The following is a 17,704-nucleotide window of genomic DNA, read 5'->3' as shown; positions in this document are numbered from 1 at the left end:
ATTTCTTTTAACAGAGCTTTCATATTTTCAACAATAACAGTATGTTTAATCCTAGAAAGAAAAATCATGACTACAGATGTTTATATTCAATCATGAATTAGCAAAAGACAACACCTTGAGCGATATTTCATACTTGTATTTTCATTCTGCAAGTTACAAGGTCAAAAAGGTCAGTTGAGAAGGTCAAACTGGAAATGTTATCTACAGTTTGACCTCAGTGGGGAATGCTTCATATTTCATTTGATCATGTAGGTCACAAGGTCAAGAGTTCACAGTTACAGTGTTCTGAAGGTCACAAGGTCAAGGTCACAGTTATAGAGTGTTTGCCCAGTGTTTGACCTCTGTGGGGCATGCTGGGTATTTCTGTATGGCCTGCATCAGCTGGGACTTGTCAATCATCAGCAGCATGGGGCGGAACTCCTTCTGGCCACGGCCACCTGTCCCAGAACCCTCTGCTGCACGCACCAGCTCCATCTGCTGCAGGTGTTCGAAGGCCTGGGGACGGAGTGAGGGAAGGTGGGAAGGAAAAATGAAAAGAAACTACTGTATTTGATAATTATCATCTCAGTATCAAAGACTCAAACACAGAGAATACTGTAAACCTTTAAATTTCTGTGTCATTTTTAAGTTCACAGTTTTTGCAGTTACTTTTAGGTCACTGCACGAGGATTCAAGGTCATTCTTGGTGTCCCTCGAGTGTCAGAACTTGCATTTTTTTCTACTTTGCAAACTCATCACACTGCCAATTTGTGCTCAGTTTTGCATTGAGATTGTTACTATGGTTGTTTCGACTGCAAACTCAAATATACTGCAATCTCCTGATTTTCACCGTGCTGGGAAATCTATGTGCTGCAAATTTCAATAAACTCTCATTAGTATCAGTTTCCCCTAACAACATGAAACAAGCAAAAAAATCCTCACCTTAAGCACCACAGGTCTGTCAAAGCTCTGTACGGCATGCGACCTGGTCTGGACAAACTTCTGGTACTCTGCAAACAATAGAGGGGTTCACCATTCAACAAAGCATAAGAAAACACCATAAATGTTAGACATACCTTGGCAAAGAAACATACTTATTGGGTACAGTAGAACTTTGAACTTTGTTACTGGTAAGTAAGGAAACTGATTGGTTGTGGAAAAAGAACTTTACTTGAGCAATCAGGGAGGGTTGAGAAATGTTGAGGAGAGGTTATTACCATTATAAACCATCTGGAAGTTGAACGGTTGGTTGACAAAGATGTCGCTAAGTCTCCTCATGGCAACAACCAGACACAGTTCTAAAACTGACAGACCTGTGGAGGAAAAAAACAAGGTCATCTAAATGGCCACACTACTGTAAAAGGTAACGTTAAAGGTCCCATAGCCTTTTTGAGGCATTAAGGGCAGTGGGTTGCTACCCATCGTGTCTAGGGCACGGTATTGGAGGGTGGAGCCCATCTCTCTCCTTCCACCACCTTTTACCTCCCCAACCGAGGTCAGGCACCCATTTTTACACCTGGATGGAGTGAGGAAAGTCGTGTGAAGTGCCTTTCCCAAAGGACACAACATCTAGCCAGGAGTGCCAGGAATCATACCCGTGACCTCTCGATCTCGTGTCCTCTAGCATAACCACTCTGCCATTCAACACCACTACTATATCAAAGAAAGAATAAAATGAAGCAAAAATTATACCATTGCTAATGATTCAAATAAATGCTCTAGTAACATGCAACTTTCTTGTACACCTTTTATGGAGAGAGCATTTTATGGAGAAAGCATGGCTACCAAAAGAGGCGAAAACTTTATCACTATGATAAGACTGTTGAGAACAAGCATGCTGTTAAATTTTAAAGTTCATTTGTAAAACAAGGTCAATTTTTCTTGGTTTGTTGAATTTTTCAATTAACAAACAGTGGACAAAAGCAACCTTTTCAACAAGCAATTCCAAGTAGATAACCTACATTGTACTAGCCTGGAGAACAGGACATCAGCCATGCAATAACTGGACTACATACCATGTAAAGTGTTGGATTTTGAGTCAGCTGTCAGGAGCTTGTGGGCCTCTACAAAGTCTGCCATTTCCAGTCTAGGATGGGAGGGGCTGATCCTTGCAACAGGCAACATCTAGGTATAAAAATGTCAAAGAACAAAGAGACCAACAAACGTTTAGTTAATTGAGATTTTGAAAGTCATTTTCAGAATTGCAAGAGAGTTGATGCCTTGCTTTTTCCTGGATACATGTATAATAATAAAAATAACACTAAGAATAATTATAACATTTGTTTATTCATTGATGGTACAATCTCATGGCAGTTCTAAAGGGTGCTGAATGACATGTATATACAGGAGTGTTTCACATATCATTTGAAAAGGGCATACTTTTTTTATATCATCAAGCTACAGAAAGAATGACTCTACATGTATGCTTAATATTTAGTCATTACAGAGTTTTTGTATTCACTTTTTTCAAACCCAAAGTATAAAGTTACGGAATTGCACAGTTCAAATATTGCATTTCTGATGAGGACAAAACCATACTAAAATCAACACAAATGCCGAAGATGGCAACCCTAAAATCATACTGGTGTGGCCCAACACCACAGCATTCTTACCAAGAATGTCTTAAGTGTCCTGATGTCTTTGCTTGTGTCGTAAAGTTTCTTCAGGATAGACGTCACTCCTTGATCCTCACTCAAGTTCTGCAAAAGGATTCAGATTCATCAAAAACCTAAACATTACCAAAATGAAAGTACTTAATATAAAGACATTCAAAAAAGACACTCATTGTAATTTTCTTTCCATGTTGATAAAAAAAAAGATCATAGAAAACTGAAGGATTGACGCCTCATAGATCAATGTACATTTTGATAGCCTCGGTCTAATCCTTTTACTTTCACACATTCTCCCATACATTTGCTTGTCTATTGTTGGTCCTGAGCAAGTCAATAAACTAACAAACCGATGTATCTGTATCTATAAAGCCGGTATAACCAGCCTTCGACGTAACACACCAGCTTCGCAGGCACGCAGCAAGGCAGCAGCTGGTTATATAACACTGAATGACCTGTCCCACCTACATGTAACCTTTGCACATCTGACTGTAAGCTTTATTAATAGCTATCTAGCGAGGATACTCCTACAATACTAGGTGGCAACAATTTCCACTCTACAACAGTACCTAAGCAAGTCTTTCTAGCTATCAATTTTAAACTATTTACTAAAGACAAGGATGTTGATCCCACCTGGACATGTTTGTTCCACTTTGCACAAAACTTTTTGTCGCTAAACTCTGACGGTAACGTCAGGAGGGATTCGAACACCTCCAGGTACTGGTCAAAGGATAGCGAGTTGAAGAGGTGGATCTGTCGGTGGGAGAAACGGGACTTCACACGCTTCTCAAGGAGCTCGATAACATCCTGAGGGAAAAATGTTCAGGAAATAAGTCTTAGAAAGCTTAAAGTGTGGCATTGCTGGATCAAACGGTCAGGGGTTTCAATCTCAGCCAATGGAAGAGACGTAACTTCACTCGCTTCTAAGGAGCTAGATAACATCCTAGGAAAGGTAAACATTTGAGAAATGTGAAATCTTAAATATGCATGGGTGGTACAGTGGCTTAAGTGACACTACCAATGAACCAGAAGATCGAGAATTCAGATCACTGATTTTTCTTGTTTGTTTGCATTGCATAACAGGTAAACTGTCTCAAGGCATGACACACCAATTTTGTAAAGTATGTACAAGCTGCATTATACCAGACTGATAGGTTGATCTACTCACACAAATACCATGGATCTTTTGAACCATGAACCCTTTGAACTGTGAACTAAGAACCTTTGACCTGTGAACTATGAACCTACCAGCCTACAGGTGAGCCCTATGACTGTGATGGGAGCCTGCTGCGACTGAGCGATGTCAAACAGGTTGTACAGCAGCGTCTGGTTCTTATGGTGGGCGAAAAGGTCAAACTCCTCAAGGACAAACAGCACAGCTTGGCTGTCCCTACTGCCTGTGGGGAGAAAAGACAGGCTGGTCAGTTAACAGTCAGTTTAAGAATAATCAAGGAGGTTTAAATATGAATAAGAGCATAAACCTTTGAGTGTACTTTAATAAATTTTCTTCTTTGTGGACAATGATTTATGAATGTTGCCTACATGGTTGGATAAAGAAAACTGCAAGCATCCTATACAGATTCAACAGCTGACATCTTAGAAGAAAGTTTTCTCACCTTTCTTCAACGCTTCCAGCAGAAAAGCAAGGTTGTCTGCAAAGGAACCCTGAAACGCAGAAAAAAAGAAACAAATATGAAAATTTGCAACAAACTCAGTCTCTTTGCCACCTTGTTCTGATGTTGCTTGTACACTGCCATACCAATATTAACTGTATTTTGTGCAATATCTATATTTCATAAGTATTTGACAAGAGCTGATGTTCCTTCTTTCCCAATCTTGTGGAAACATTCTTGTACTAAGAAAAGAAAAGAAAGGAAAAGAAGTACTCACGAAGACCCTGTCTCCCACCACGTTCTCCAACTGCAGCTGTCTGGTGATCTCCTTCAGAGCAATCCTGTCATCTGTCTGTAACAAACCTGGAGGAAACGGAAAGTATCAGTTTAGCTGCATTTTATCAACTTTAGTAGCCTGAGAACCAGCCTCCGTAGTGACCGCTGGCTCAAAAAAATTTGCTTGCTAACCAAGCGAATTTTTTTGAGCCAGCAGTCACTACGGAGGCTGGTACTCAGGCTACAACTTTATGAGTTAGTCTCTCAATCCTCAATAGCTCTAGCCTAGGGAGGTCTTTTAGTTCAAGCACATATCCTCACAGAGTTGATGTGAGTTGGTAGTACTGTATAGGGTCTTCCTACTCTTGCTTGACCATGCTTTGGGGCCCATAGAAGAACTCTATCACTGACTATATAATACAATATAAACTATCCCTCTATCTAATAACTTACTCTTAAATACTATGCAAAATAATCAATAAATAGATTAACAGCAACAAGGAAAAAGTCATAACAGGGGAATATATGCTCAGTATATATAATACAAAATATTCAATAGATTTTCACCAGAGCCAAAAAAGGAAGTAAGCTATAACGATTGTTAATATATTTGTGCAAGTCACCCACCATTGAGATGAACCTCCAACACATTGTCTCTGAAGTCCCTGTTTTCCTTTAAATCCTCCAGAACACTGCTCAGCAACTAAAAAAAAGATTTATTTAAAAAACAGACAATCATTAAAAACAGAAATCATCACACTGAAATGTACACAACCCTCATTGATTATCAATCCCCTAAATTCTAACATAAAATAAAAAAGAGAAATGGGAAGACAGGTAGCATAAACAAAATTAAATCAAAAATTAAACAGTTTACTTCACCATTGTTTTCCCTGCACCCCGTGGTCCTATGATCAGTGCTGAGTTGCTTTCTCCCATGGATGAACATCTCTGTATCAAGTCTAATAGATGTCTGAGAATTGAATTATGAAAACGCAAGTGTTATATTGTTTATCATCATTATCATCATCATCATCATTATTACCATAACATACATGTGTACTTGAATATCAGTGGCCAACAAACATTGACAATGTAAGTCTCTCTAGAAATTGAATCAATTAAACGAAAACCATATTTCACCCAATTTTGACAAATGGATCTCCACGGTATACGGTACTAGTAACTTTGATTGCATAAATTATTGTAAAAATAGAAAACAGCAAATACTAACCAGGAGAACCAGCAGTTGAAATAGGCTACCTACTATCTTGTATATAGCTTAAGATCATCAAATTCTCGATTGTGCGTCAGGTTATAACCCTATATTATAGTAGCAACAAATACCATCTTCATACCTACGAGGCTTGTCAAGATCACTTTCTCCGTCGACGTCACAAGGCGCTGAGATCTTGTAAATTTGCTGTCGGAGGACTTTTTGTAGTTCCGAGTAGCAGGCACTTTCCGAGACAACCGCCGAGCCGCTAGATTTCCTTTTACTCATTTTCTACAACTATTCAAACCCCTTCTTCTATGTCTAAACTCTTTCCAGTAGCCACGCTTGCTTTTCCCGCCACTACATACCAAGCGCTCCGTAACATGACGTGTGATTGGCTAGAATCTATGTTAATTTTTCACCGACCAATGACATAGTCTGTTATGAATTATAACCTTTGACACGACGTTGACCTCACGTTGACATCCAACATGGCTGACGGAGAAACAAAATCGGAAAGCGTTCCCGGACCGAGCGAACGAAAACCGGTCTGTACCTTCAGTTTCAAGAAAAGGAAAAACTTTGGTAACGCGAGAAAAAGGAAAGCAAGCAGCAGCTCAAGTGGTAGGTAGTAGAGCAGTGAATTTTGTACGATATACTGATGAATTCCAACCCCATTCTTGCCCCCCTCCCACCATAGGCTTGTTTTTGAACAGGGACACACAGTGTACGCATTACCAGTATTCTTGCGTGTATATGTTGGATGGTTTTCACCCCGTTCGTTGATTATGAGTTAAATCTTTGTTCTTTTCTGTGCCATTGTTAATGATATGGTGTAGTTAACAGTCGTTTCCATGAATTTGTTGTGTCTAAAAGCACGCAGTAACATGTAACGGCACTGAACCTTAATCCGACGCAACCTTAATCCGACACTTTTGAGTATCGGCTTGCCACTTAAGATTCAGCAGGGTAATGCAAAAACTGTTAATTGCATTTCAATACGGGTACAGTACTGATGTCAAAACGGCACAGTTGTAAGGGAATTACGATCGAACTTTGCAATGGCGAGGTCGTCAAATTACTAACCGTTTTTATGTAGTTACGTGGGTCATGGGAGGAGGCGTAGTGGTCACATTGTCAACATTTTCTTCTTCATATTGTCATATTACATGATCTTACATATCTATACCTGTATCAATCAAAAGAGGAATAAACAATATGTCCGTCAATAACAGCAAACAAGTCTGGTCTTATCCTTGATTCAAACAAAACTCGAAATATTCAGAGGTTTTTGCGAACGCGACGTCTTCGGAAACCGCCATTTTGAATACCCAGAACGAATCGCGCGCTGATGACGCAACGACGCAGAGCATTTAAATTTATCTATTTATTCATCTACTCACTCTTCTCTCTTGGATTACTAAATAGTCATCCGTAACAAGTGTTTATCTACCGCTAGCAATTGAAATAGTAGCCGACATCAACAAATAAATTACTCTTTCTTTTTCCCCCTATTTTGAAATGTAAAAGTCCCAAGCCACGTGTAAGCTAGTGCAAAACGCATTGGAGACGATACCAACCCTCTCAGTACGGGTTAGCACGCTTACACAACCAAATAATTGAATTTTGACAGGAGTAATGCAAAAGTAAAGCTTTTGCATCCTTTATTAAAGACACATGTCATTTCTAATCCTGAAACAAACATTCCCAACAGGGCTAAGACCATAGCGACACACGAGAGTCGTACTCCCCTCTACCGCTGTGCTGTTTGCTCTTGGTACAAGCCGATGACCTGTGTTAGGATAGCTTCCGTTTCCGCTTGCATGATAGTCTTTGCAGGACATTTTACGAGCTATAGTGCAAGGCATCGTCAGTTACTAGACTTTTAATAGCTGTAGCAGCCCCTCAAGGATTCGATCCCAATGTTTACAGTAGCCACAACCGTGCAATTATGGAACATAAGAACGGATCTGCCGCACGGCGATGTTTTTCAGGACTATTTCTTTTACCGCCGCTATCGTGAATGCATTGGCGTACCGACTGTGACATGTGGCGCCTATGGTAACTAGTGTAAGTGGTTGTTGGTTGACAGAGAAATCGAGAAATAACCGCTGTTGTGAATATGAAATTTACGGGTAAACAGCAACACAGTTGTATAGTGTCGGATTAAAGTTTTGTTTGGAACAAATGATGCAAAGCACGGTCATATCGGGTGCTATGTTGAAGACGTAATTTTCCCGAGATTTTTCAATGATTGGAAGAGTGACACACATGTAGTAATGGCGACAAAAACAACGTACACGACAAAGTTATTGATTACCGAAATACTCAATAGTCCGCTAGTTTATTTATCGTGCAATGGTGCGTGATCGTAAAAGTGTCGGATTAAGGTTCAGTGCCGTTAGCTTTCTTCGATATTTTGTTACAAATGTTTGAAGAAAATCATAGTTGAATGGGCGTCAGAAGGATGACGGCTGAGACACAACGATTTACCGGTTTCGACCTTTTATTCAAAAGTCTTCATCAGAAATGTTTGAAGAAAATCATGATTTTTATCTCTCTGTGATGTCTGCAGGCAGCGATGAAGGTGTGTCTGCTGTCGTCAGGAGAGAGAAGAAGCCAGGAGTCAGCGACAATCCCATGATACAAAAGGTTGGTTTGTAATTCAGCTTATACTGTAATTCACTTTATCTTCACGGTAGCAAAATTTCATGGTGTAAGGAAATTAAAATTGACATTTTCACTGAACTTTAACTTCACAGTGGCGGCAAGTGATTTACAGAATGGATGTCTGAAGGAATCATAAATAGTAACAATAGTTTTTTTTTGCGACGATGATAACATCACGGTACAGAGGTGACAGTGAACATGAAGTTACAGTGAAAGAAACAAGAATTACAGTAACCTCCCCTCCCGTGATCAAGTTTCATGTACTGATAGGTAGGTTAGGGCAAACATGGCAACTTAACAAACAACAAGTATTGTCATTTCCCCTATTAAAAGAATATCCAGGCAATCAAGTTTTATGATTATGTGTCAATCAAGTTTGTACCTCATTTTCTGCTTGATGAAAATCCTTTTGTTTTTCTATAACTTTTATGACATCAATACATCAGTGCATCATATTTCACCACATTAGAGAGTAGCTACTTTACCCTTCAAAAGTTCAAGTTAATGAAGAGAAGGGAATTCTTGGCGACACCTCAGGGGCAGTACATTATTGTTATGTTTGCTATCTCAAGCTCACCCTTTGTTCTTTCATCCCTGTCCAGACCAAGAAGCTGGTGAGGAGAGACCAGGGTGAGTCCAGTAGTGAGGACAGTGACGGGGAGACAGCTCGACTCACCGTCACCTACAAGTCCACAAGAACTGCTGTACGGACATGGCAAATATCAAATGCTTTCTGTGATTCCTAACTCTATGTACAAGATTTAAAACAATGCCTTTTATATAGAAACTAAGATCAAACTATATGATCATTGAATGAATGTTGTGTTGGGTAGTTAACCTAGAGCAGAGCTTGAACTTTGTTCTAACACAAATTACAAACTGTTTCTGCATCAAATGTTCAATTTTCAACTACCCTTCTGCAGTCTTGAATTTTCATGGTTTTCAGTGCAGTCCATATACATTGTATTTGTCTTCCCCTGCTCATATGTCTTGTTAATTTTCCCCACAGAAACCTGTCCTGTGGGTTTGCATTATGCAGGCTGAGGTGGTTAATATCTTCCTTTTAAAATCTTTTTTTAATTTTCCCTGCAGAAACCTGAGGGCCCAGATGACATGGGAGCCACGAGAGAGTATGAACTCGACACACAGAAGGACAGAGATGACCAGGCTGTGTTTGAGAGACAACTACAGACAAACAAGGTTGGGAATTATAGAAACATATAAACTTTAATTATTTGCTACTCTACTCTACTAGCTATAGTGTTCGAGAGACAACTACAGATGAGAAAGATAGTCTAAGGGATCTCCAAAAAGTGATACCATTGGCCAGATGGTCCTTATGTAGTACTAGAGGTGGTCATGATCATGTGTACAGGTCTGACTGTGTGTGTTTTGTCTGTAAAATGTTGGAAAGTGAAATTATGTGATCTCTTTCTCAGGAAATGAAAGGAAAGGAAGATGATAAGATCTACCGAGGTCAGAACAACTACATGGTGTACTACGAGAAGAAAGACACAGCACAGGGGAACGCTGCCAGTGGCATGGTCAGGTAAGGGATGAGCACAGAAACACCTCCTAGCAACATGTGATAGCATTGCAATCCTGCTAATGGCATGGACAGGTTGCAGACTTTGGAGCGTGTCTGTTTAAATATCTTTTTCTTTTTTTTCCCTCCCCTAACAGAATGTTGTGGTATCACAAGCCTTGCAGTTGATGAAATGAAATAAATAGATTAGAAAGTTTGGAAGAATGAAACATGAGAGAAATGAAACAAAAGAAAAATGAATGGGTGGGTGGGACAGTAAGAAAAAGAACTGGTCAGAGAAAAGATAGAAAGGCAAGGGAATGATATTTGATGGGCAGAACAATATGCCTGGAATATAAAACATGTCAACAGAAAGCCCATAGTATAGTATATACAAAAGGAATCTCACCAATGTTTGTTGTACAGGAAGGGTCCAATCCGAGCTCCAGCCAACCTGCGTGCAACAACACGGTGGGACTACCAGCCTGACCTCTGTAAAGACTTCAAGGAGACGGGATTCTGTGGCTTTGGAGGTCAGCAAAGATCAATCATTCATAACTTCTCATTTCAGTCTCTCATCAAATTACCTAGGTACCATCCTTAGTTGACATCCACTCCCATTGTTGCTAGCCACAAACTGTGGTCGACTCAACGCTATTTAGAACGAAGTTCTAGTTCTAGTTCAGATAAAGTGTGATCAGGATATGTGTGACTGACTTATGCTTTATAATCTCCCCATGTATACAGACAGCTGTAAGTTCATGCACGACAGAACGGACTACAAACTGGGCTGGCAGCTGGAACTGGAGGAGAGGAGGGAGGGAGCTGATGGGGACGATGGTAAGAATAAGCTGGTTTCCAGTTTCTACTCTATGTGCACAAAATCAAAAGTTAAGGCCCCTAACTTATCAGCATTTCTTTGTCTTACTACTTCTACCACCAGACGTGTTTTGTCGGAACCATGTGGATCATGTTTATGTCATAGAGGCCTTGACCTCTGACATTTCCACAATCCACTGGTACTGTGAGGGAGCTTTTACAAACCTGTTGGTCAAGACATCATGATGAAATGTTTTAGAAGGCAAAGTGCTAATAGTTGTCAAACTCCAGAAACCAAGATGTGTGAAAAGAAGTTGTATCAATCGACAGTGGAATTCTTTCAGACTTATGTTTGTTGGTTGCTTAGTGGTTGCTATGCTATGATTGACGGTTGCTTTTGATGTGCACTTACTGGTTTCCATGGAGATATAAGATTCTGCATTCCTATTGGTGTCTCATTTGTCTTAAACCGGAGTCTCACATACGTTTTATTTGATTACTTCCCCCCAGACCCCCACGCCTATGAGATCAGCTCAGATGAAGATGATCTCCCTTTTAAGTGTCTGTACTGTAGGAAGTCCTTCAAGAACCCTGTGGTCACCAAGTGAGTACAACTGTGATCTACACCATGTATCAAAGTTAATCTGTTTTTTTTCTGAATCCTGATTTGCATAATACAGAGGTTGCAAGTTCATAAGAGGACATTGTTGGTTTATTGTAGCCATCAGTTTTGTTAGAGGTAATTGAAAGTGAAAGGAAACTAAAACTTTCAGTTGCAAAACCTACTATACTATGCTTGATATACCCCAAAGTCAAGTTCTCATCTGTATTCCACCATGGCCAATTCTTCCTAATTTGCGACTCCCGTAGCCGTTTGAAAATTGCACTATAAGCGGCCAACTACTAGTAGGTATTGCCACTGCCGCATGACATCACTTGGGACATCCACGCCAAAACAGGAAGGTGGAAAGTGGGATATAGCTTTATCATCATGCATGCTTGTGTGGCTTGTAAACATTCTACCGGTAGCCATAGTAAAGCTATGTTCTTGTTCACATTCCATAAGGATGACAACAGGCTCAACAGTGCAGAACGCTTGTGTTTAGGGAACAAGGCTGTATGATCAAGACAGCCAAGAGGAAAGTTTCAGAGTCTTAATATTGGTATTATGTTCCTTGTTGTAGATGCCAACACTACTTCTGTGAAGTGTGTGCCCTGAAGTTGTACAAGAAGTCTAAGAGATGTTACGTGTGCGGCCAGCAAACCAACGGGGTCTTCAACCCTGCCAAAGGTAGGTAGCTTTGCAATATGTCTGCCGGAAAAGATTTCATCAAACTGTGACTTGATACATGTATGTATTTTGATACTTCATTTAATGAAGATATATGCATTGGTCAGTTCTAAATAGCATGAACTTCGTAGTCCAGTGGTTAGCGGCCCTGCCTCTGGATCTAGAGTTCGTGAGTTCAAATCCTGGCTGAGGTTGCTCATTTGACTTGCATGCTACTGTAAAGGGTTACACTCCCTAGGAAGGGACGTTAAGCCTTGGTCCACTGTTCATTGTGCTTGTGTAAAAGAGCTAGGGAATTTTCTGGGTACGATGAACCTGTAGATACTGTACATAGCGTCTGTCTTCTCTGTCACGACCAGTGGAAGAGTACAAATGTAGCTCTTCAGTGATCTAAAACTGGATCGAGATCACTTTCCTTTTTTGTGCAGTGTTACCTGCAAACCTAGATTGTTTTCTCTGGGCCATCTTGGAAACCATTTTTGCAGAGTTGGAGGGGCTACCCTGTAGTGTGAATACTTGATACCCAACAACTTTATTGATAAAAAAATCTGTTTTACAGAAATCATTGCCAGACTGGAGAAGGCTGGAGCAGATGATTCTGATGAGAGTGATGATGATGATAATGAGCCAGAAGACGACGGCTAATCAGTACATCATTCTGCAGCTGAATTTCATATTCCAAAATGGCATACATGTATCTGTACCCAAGTTTTATAACTGTGTAGTAAGTCCACATGGAATTGTTTATATGGATAACAATATCTGTACACACATTATGTAGATTTGTTTCCCAGTAGAAAATCTCCCACCTTTGTAAAGATGGGTGACTTAATATACTAATTGTTTTTACCCTGGTAGTGAGATTTTGCAGGTCAAAAAGTTTTGATGTTTTGTTGGTTCAATATTTATTTTTCTCTGTTGTATCAGGTTTAATGTTTCTCCAAAGATTATGCCATCCATAAAATAATAAAACATTGAATTGGCTAAAATCAGTGACCAAAGTTTGTAAACATTGTCTTGTATATATGTATGATGATGAGAAGATATTTGTATATGCATAGCTGTGTCATTTCAATGTATTCGACATGGTAGAAAATTAAAACATCTAAATTACCAACATATACATCACTACTGTTTGTACATCTGTAAATGTTTTTTTCCTTAACAAATACGAACTAAAGAAGAATAAAAGAACACTACTACTAGGATCTTCGTGTGTTGTGTAGACGAATCCAATACATTTCTATTACAAATGCTAAGAGCTGTAAGTTAAATTCCAAACTTAAATGGTTTTGTCTCTAAAACTGCAATTCACCACAAACGCTGTCTATGATGCAAACAAATTAAACACCATGCTATGTAGGTAATACATGCTAACTTAGTTCCAAGTCAATCAATTCTGATTACAAACAATTGGCTTTAGTTATGTAAAGCATTCTGTTGCTTGATTAATTAAGATTCAACAACATCAATGAATGATAAGTGCATAGGCTGATGTAATTGGCTTATTTTCCAAATATAAAGAAATGTTACCTTAAGGTATTCGACACTGATATATATGAATTTACTCCTCATGTTAAGTAAATGTAGCTATCATAGGAAACAAAGACAATGTTGCCCCAAATGTGGCCTCAATTTATGGATCTATAACCAATTTTCTTCTTTATCTTCTCATGGTGGTAGGATTTAATAAGGATCATATGTATTAGAAAGACTAACATTGTTGTGAATGTGTCTCAACAAGGTTTCTTTTTTCAGAGACAGTCCTTCAAGTCTTAGAAAATCGTCAGAATTAGGAAGGGTATGTCAAACAGGCCTCAATACACATAGTTTGATAGCAGGCCCAGGCCACTTTCCAAAAGGAAACTTTTCCGTAGGATTGAGTTGTTTTCTGGAGATGGAAATGGCACGTATGTCTACAATGGACCCTCAAGAAAACGTCCTAAGTAATTGCCAAGATGACTTGACAAATTCATTACCCTTTGCTACTCTAGATCTGAAAGCCTCATTGTTCGCTGATGAATATACTCGCTGTTCAAATCCACCTCAGAGATTCATAGTAGCTTGGGGTGTCAGCACTATGGACAGAGCCGGCTCATGGTCATTCTCATACCTGATGACCTGTGGACCAGCCCCAGCATCTTTAGGAACTGTTGCCCCGTGGCAGTCCTGGAGCAGTGGGTCAGCTTCTACAGTAACAGCTGACTCATCGTCATTCTCATAAACCATATCTGACTGTGAAACTGTCACAGAACGTAGATTAGCTGCCACATGGCCGTTTTCATACATGTGGGACTGAGGGCCGTATTCAGATGGTACTGATTCATATATGTGGGCTTGTGGAGTACTATGAAGTACCGACTCATTCTGGTAAGCATTATTATTCTGTAGACCGACTGGACTTCTACGGGGAAGGGAAGGAGGCGGAACCTCGTAATGTACTGCAAGGCTGGTAAGATTCCGTCCGTTGCCTGCACCTCGGTTGCCCGATCCCCCTGGCCGAGGCATTACGTCGTCATACTCAGCTTCGTCTATCCCCAAGCCATGTTGACTTGTTTGGTGAGGACAGTTGATTGTGACAGTAGCTGTGGCGTTTGTGTTGTTAAACACGACATTTGCGCCAGGCAGGGAAGCAGGATTGTTTGTCCCTTTCCTGTGATAATACCGGGATGCAAAAAGACAGCAGCAGACAAGAAGGGCCCCAACTATCACGCCCAGAAAACCAATGATGAAAACACCCAGGAGGGGTACCACCGAATCTGCTACTGGATATTGACAGCCGGTGTCAAGATCCGAAAGACTTACGTTCTGCAGTAAGTTTTTCCCTGTAAGGTTCCCAGGTCCAGCACACATTATCTGGTGCTCAAACGGATAGAAACCTGTCATCTTTTGCTTAAAGGGAGCCATCCAGCAGTCACACTGCCAGGGGTTGTCCTCAATGTGAACAGTGGAAATGGAGGCCAATATGTCATACGCGTATGCTGGATATGGGAATGATTGCATTTGATTGTCGTCTGATCTAAGATTTGACAGCACCGAAATATTCAAATTTGACAATAGCCAGATGGGAAAATGCCATAAACGGTTTTGAGACAGAATCAAGGCCTGCAGATTACCAAATCCCACAAATAAGTCCTCTGGGAGAAGTTTCAACTGATTATTATGGAGTGACAGGTTCTGTATGTTACCAAGTCCTGCAAATATGTCTGCCTGGAGACTGGTCAACTGGTTACTGCCAACATACAAAACCGTCAAGTTACCAAGCTCTGCAAATATACCACCCGGGAGACTTTCCAACTGGTTGTTGCAAAGATAGAGGTACTGAAGGTTGCCAAGCCCCAAAAATATGTCCGCGGGGAGACTGTTTAATCTGTTTTGGCTTAGATTCAACCGTTCCAGGTTACCAAGCCCCACAAACATGTCAGGTGAGAGATTCGTTAGCTGATTACCCTGAAGATCTAAGGTACGCAAGCTGGTCAAGTTACAGAACGTTGTGATGTTGACTTTGGAGATGTTATTAAAACTAACACTCAGTTTTCTCAAGTTGCCGTACCGTGAGAAGTCAGCATGCCCTAAGGTTGTGATATTATTAGAACCCAAGTCAAGCTGAGTGATGTTCGAAGGCAGGTGCCGGGGAACACTGCTGAAACCTCTCCTGCTGCAGTCACACCGTGATGAACAGCTGCTGTTGCAGGCTGCAGTCGGTCCAGCTTCCTTCAGGATGGCCAGTAGCAGCAGCAGCATCCTCTTCACCTTGGTAAACATGCTGCCTGTACAAATATATTACTAGGTTAAAAATTTGACTACAATGCACATACATGTACTTGTTAGAAATCAACATTCAGGCACCAATTGCAATAGAATAATGGTCAATAGGGTATGTTCTGCCAAATAACACCGCATGCATGTTGAAATAGCTGCACGAAACATTTGCCGTGCTCCCCACTGATACTGTGACCTTTCATGCAGTTTTAGGCACGAATTGACCACCATAACCACATAAACACAAACAAGTCATAGGTGACAGCCCTATGTTCAAATTTCCAGACCCGGCTTGCGTTCCGACACCAATATTTTAGGACTACTAAGGTAGAGTTAGAGGGTACGTGTCGGAACATAGTGTCGGAAAATAGGGGTGTATACGTAAACGCAGACTCACATACTATAACGTCTTTTCGTGCAGTCCAAACATACTTCCTTTATTGTCTCTTCATGTCAAAAGTGTCTTGAAGAGTAACATAATGTACTTGGTAAAATGTCTTAGCCAGGCGTCAACTAATGTGAACACCGCGGCTGACAGTCGTATACTGAGGTCCGATAGTTTATGTTAGCTGGATTTATTGGTTGATTTTATGGTACAAGCTTGCTATGGCCCCATTGAAAACCAGGCCTTGCACAATACGTTTTATGGCCTTAACATTGAACAGAAGCTGCACGTGTCTCAAATCCCTGCCTCACCTGGAGTAACAGTCACACTGGTCGGCTGCTTCTTGCCCTACGAGGAGGTTACCAACTTGGCTTCTGTTCTTAACTTTCACCTGCAGGACAAGTTATTAAACACGTTGTCATTTCTCAGCTGTTTCAAATTTTACCTGTCTGAAATCATCTATGTCTACGCTACCAACATATCCAAAATCACGGTGATCCGTAACCCCTTCCTGAGTTATCCACTTATTACAAAACATTATAACAAAACGCCCCTACAATTCATGAACGAGCTGCTAGGGGGCCCAAACCTATGTCGCTTCTTCCTGAGCACAAGTAGGTATGATAAGATTTTTTTTAAACCCGGAAGATCCACCACAGCACAAGACAATCCATTCTGGCCTGCTTAAGTTATCGTGATGACATACATGCAGCACACACACACACACACACACACACACACACACACACACACACACACACACACACACACACACACACACACACACACAGCGCGTACACAGCTGCCTAATATGTAGCCTCCATTTGTCTTTTTAGAATGACTTACGATAGATCTTTCATTAAGGCAACTAGTCTAATATTTAGTAGTTTCCTCAACACCTTCACCAGACATTGCAAATGTGAACTAGAGTTCGATGACCTCATACCTCCATGAGATATTGAGTGTTTTGTAGATGTTATGCAAATGACTTACACATGTACATAACATATGCATGGTGATGTTCATCTTCAAATAAGTTATACATGTCACAAATATTAAATTTCCATCATTTATCACAAAGAGGTTTCGCCATGTTTGTATTAATGATACAAATTAGTTCCTCATTAGCATGCTTGGTATCTGTTCATGTTCCGCCTGCCATAAAATACAAGTTACATCTATTGAAGTCGAGTAATGGCAAACAATGGAATTATTGAATTTCCTAAGTAACTATGCAAATTAAATCCTTTTTTTGGCATAATATGTATCTAATTGTGTACATCATCTAAGCTTCATGCTTAAAATGATGTAAATCCGTTTTTTCTTTCTTCAGTTATCCTCTTTGGAATATCATCCCTGCAGTTCCAAATTCAACGTCAGTGGGCCCCAAACTTGCGTCACTTTGTCCTGTCAAGACCATGCCTTAAGCTTGGATAACAGGTAAATTGAAAAACGGCCATTATTGAATTGTTTTGTTAATTATGCAAAGGTCGTCCTATTTTGCATTTGTATTTCATTTTGTACAAAGCACAACGTTAACCGAACGTTCGACTATATAG

General features: G+C 40.3%; 2 protein-coding genes across 2 annotated transcripts; one reads left to right on the top strand and one right to left on the bottom strand.

Moving 5' to 3' along the window:
* Nucleotides 1-115: 115 nt before the first annotated feature.
* LOC136445994 (origin recognition complex subunit 4-like) lies at nt 116-6,074 on the bottom strand. Its single transcript, XM_066444253.1, has 12 exons — nt 5,836-6,074; nt 5,360-5,450; nt 5,105-5,180; nt 4,479-4,564; nt 4,205-4,253; nt 3,837-3,985; nt 3,222-3,395; nt 2,592-2,678; nt 1,995-2,103; nt 1,197-1,292; nt 922-989; nt 116-495 (listed from the first exon to the last, which is right to left on the bottom strand). Exons 1-12 carry the CDS (start codon nt 5,979-5,981, stop codon nt 313-315), a joined length of 1,314 nt encoding a protein of 437 aa, XP_066300350.1. The 5' UTR covers nt 5,982-6,074; the 3' UTR covers nt 116-312.
* A 73-nt stretch (nt 6,075-6,147) lies between these two features.
* Nucleotides 6,148-13,206, top strand: LOC136445995 (E3 ubiquitin-protein ligase RNF113A-like). The gene is made up of 10 exons (XM_066444254.1): nt 6,148-6,317; nt 8,269-8,345; nt 8,966-9,067; nt 9,456-9,563; nt 9,803-9,912; nt 10,315-10,421; nt 10,636-10,728; nt 11,218-11,311; nt 11,892-11,998; nt 12,558-13,206. Exons 1-10 carry the CDS (start codon nt 6,185-6,187, stop codon nt 12,641-12,643), a joined length of 1,017 nt encoding a protein of 338 aa, XP_066300351.1. The 5' UTR covers nt 6,148-6,184; the 3' UTR covers nt 12,644-13,206.
* The last annotated feature ends 4,498 nt before the right edge of the window (nt 13,207-17,704 follow it).

Source organism: Branchiostoma lanceolatum, chromosome 12 (genome assembly GCF_035083965.1).
Source record: "Branchiostoma lanceolatum isolate klBraLanc5 chromosome 12, klBraLanc5.hap2, whole genome shotgun sequence".
In the NCBI taxonomy this organism is placed as follows: domain Eukaryota; kingdom Metazoa; phylum Chordata; class Leptocardii; order Amphioxiformes; family Branchiostomatidae; genus Branchiostoma; species Branchiostoma lanceolatum.
Note: the sequence above shows the minus strand (reverse complement) of the source record. Positions and strands in the feature narration are given on the sequence as shown.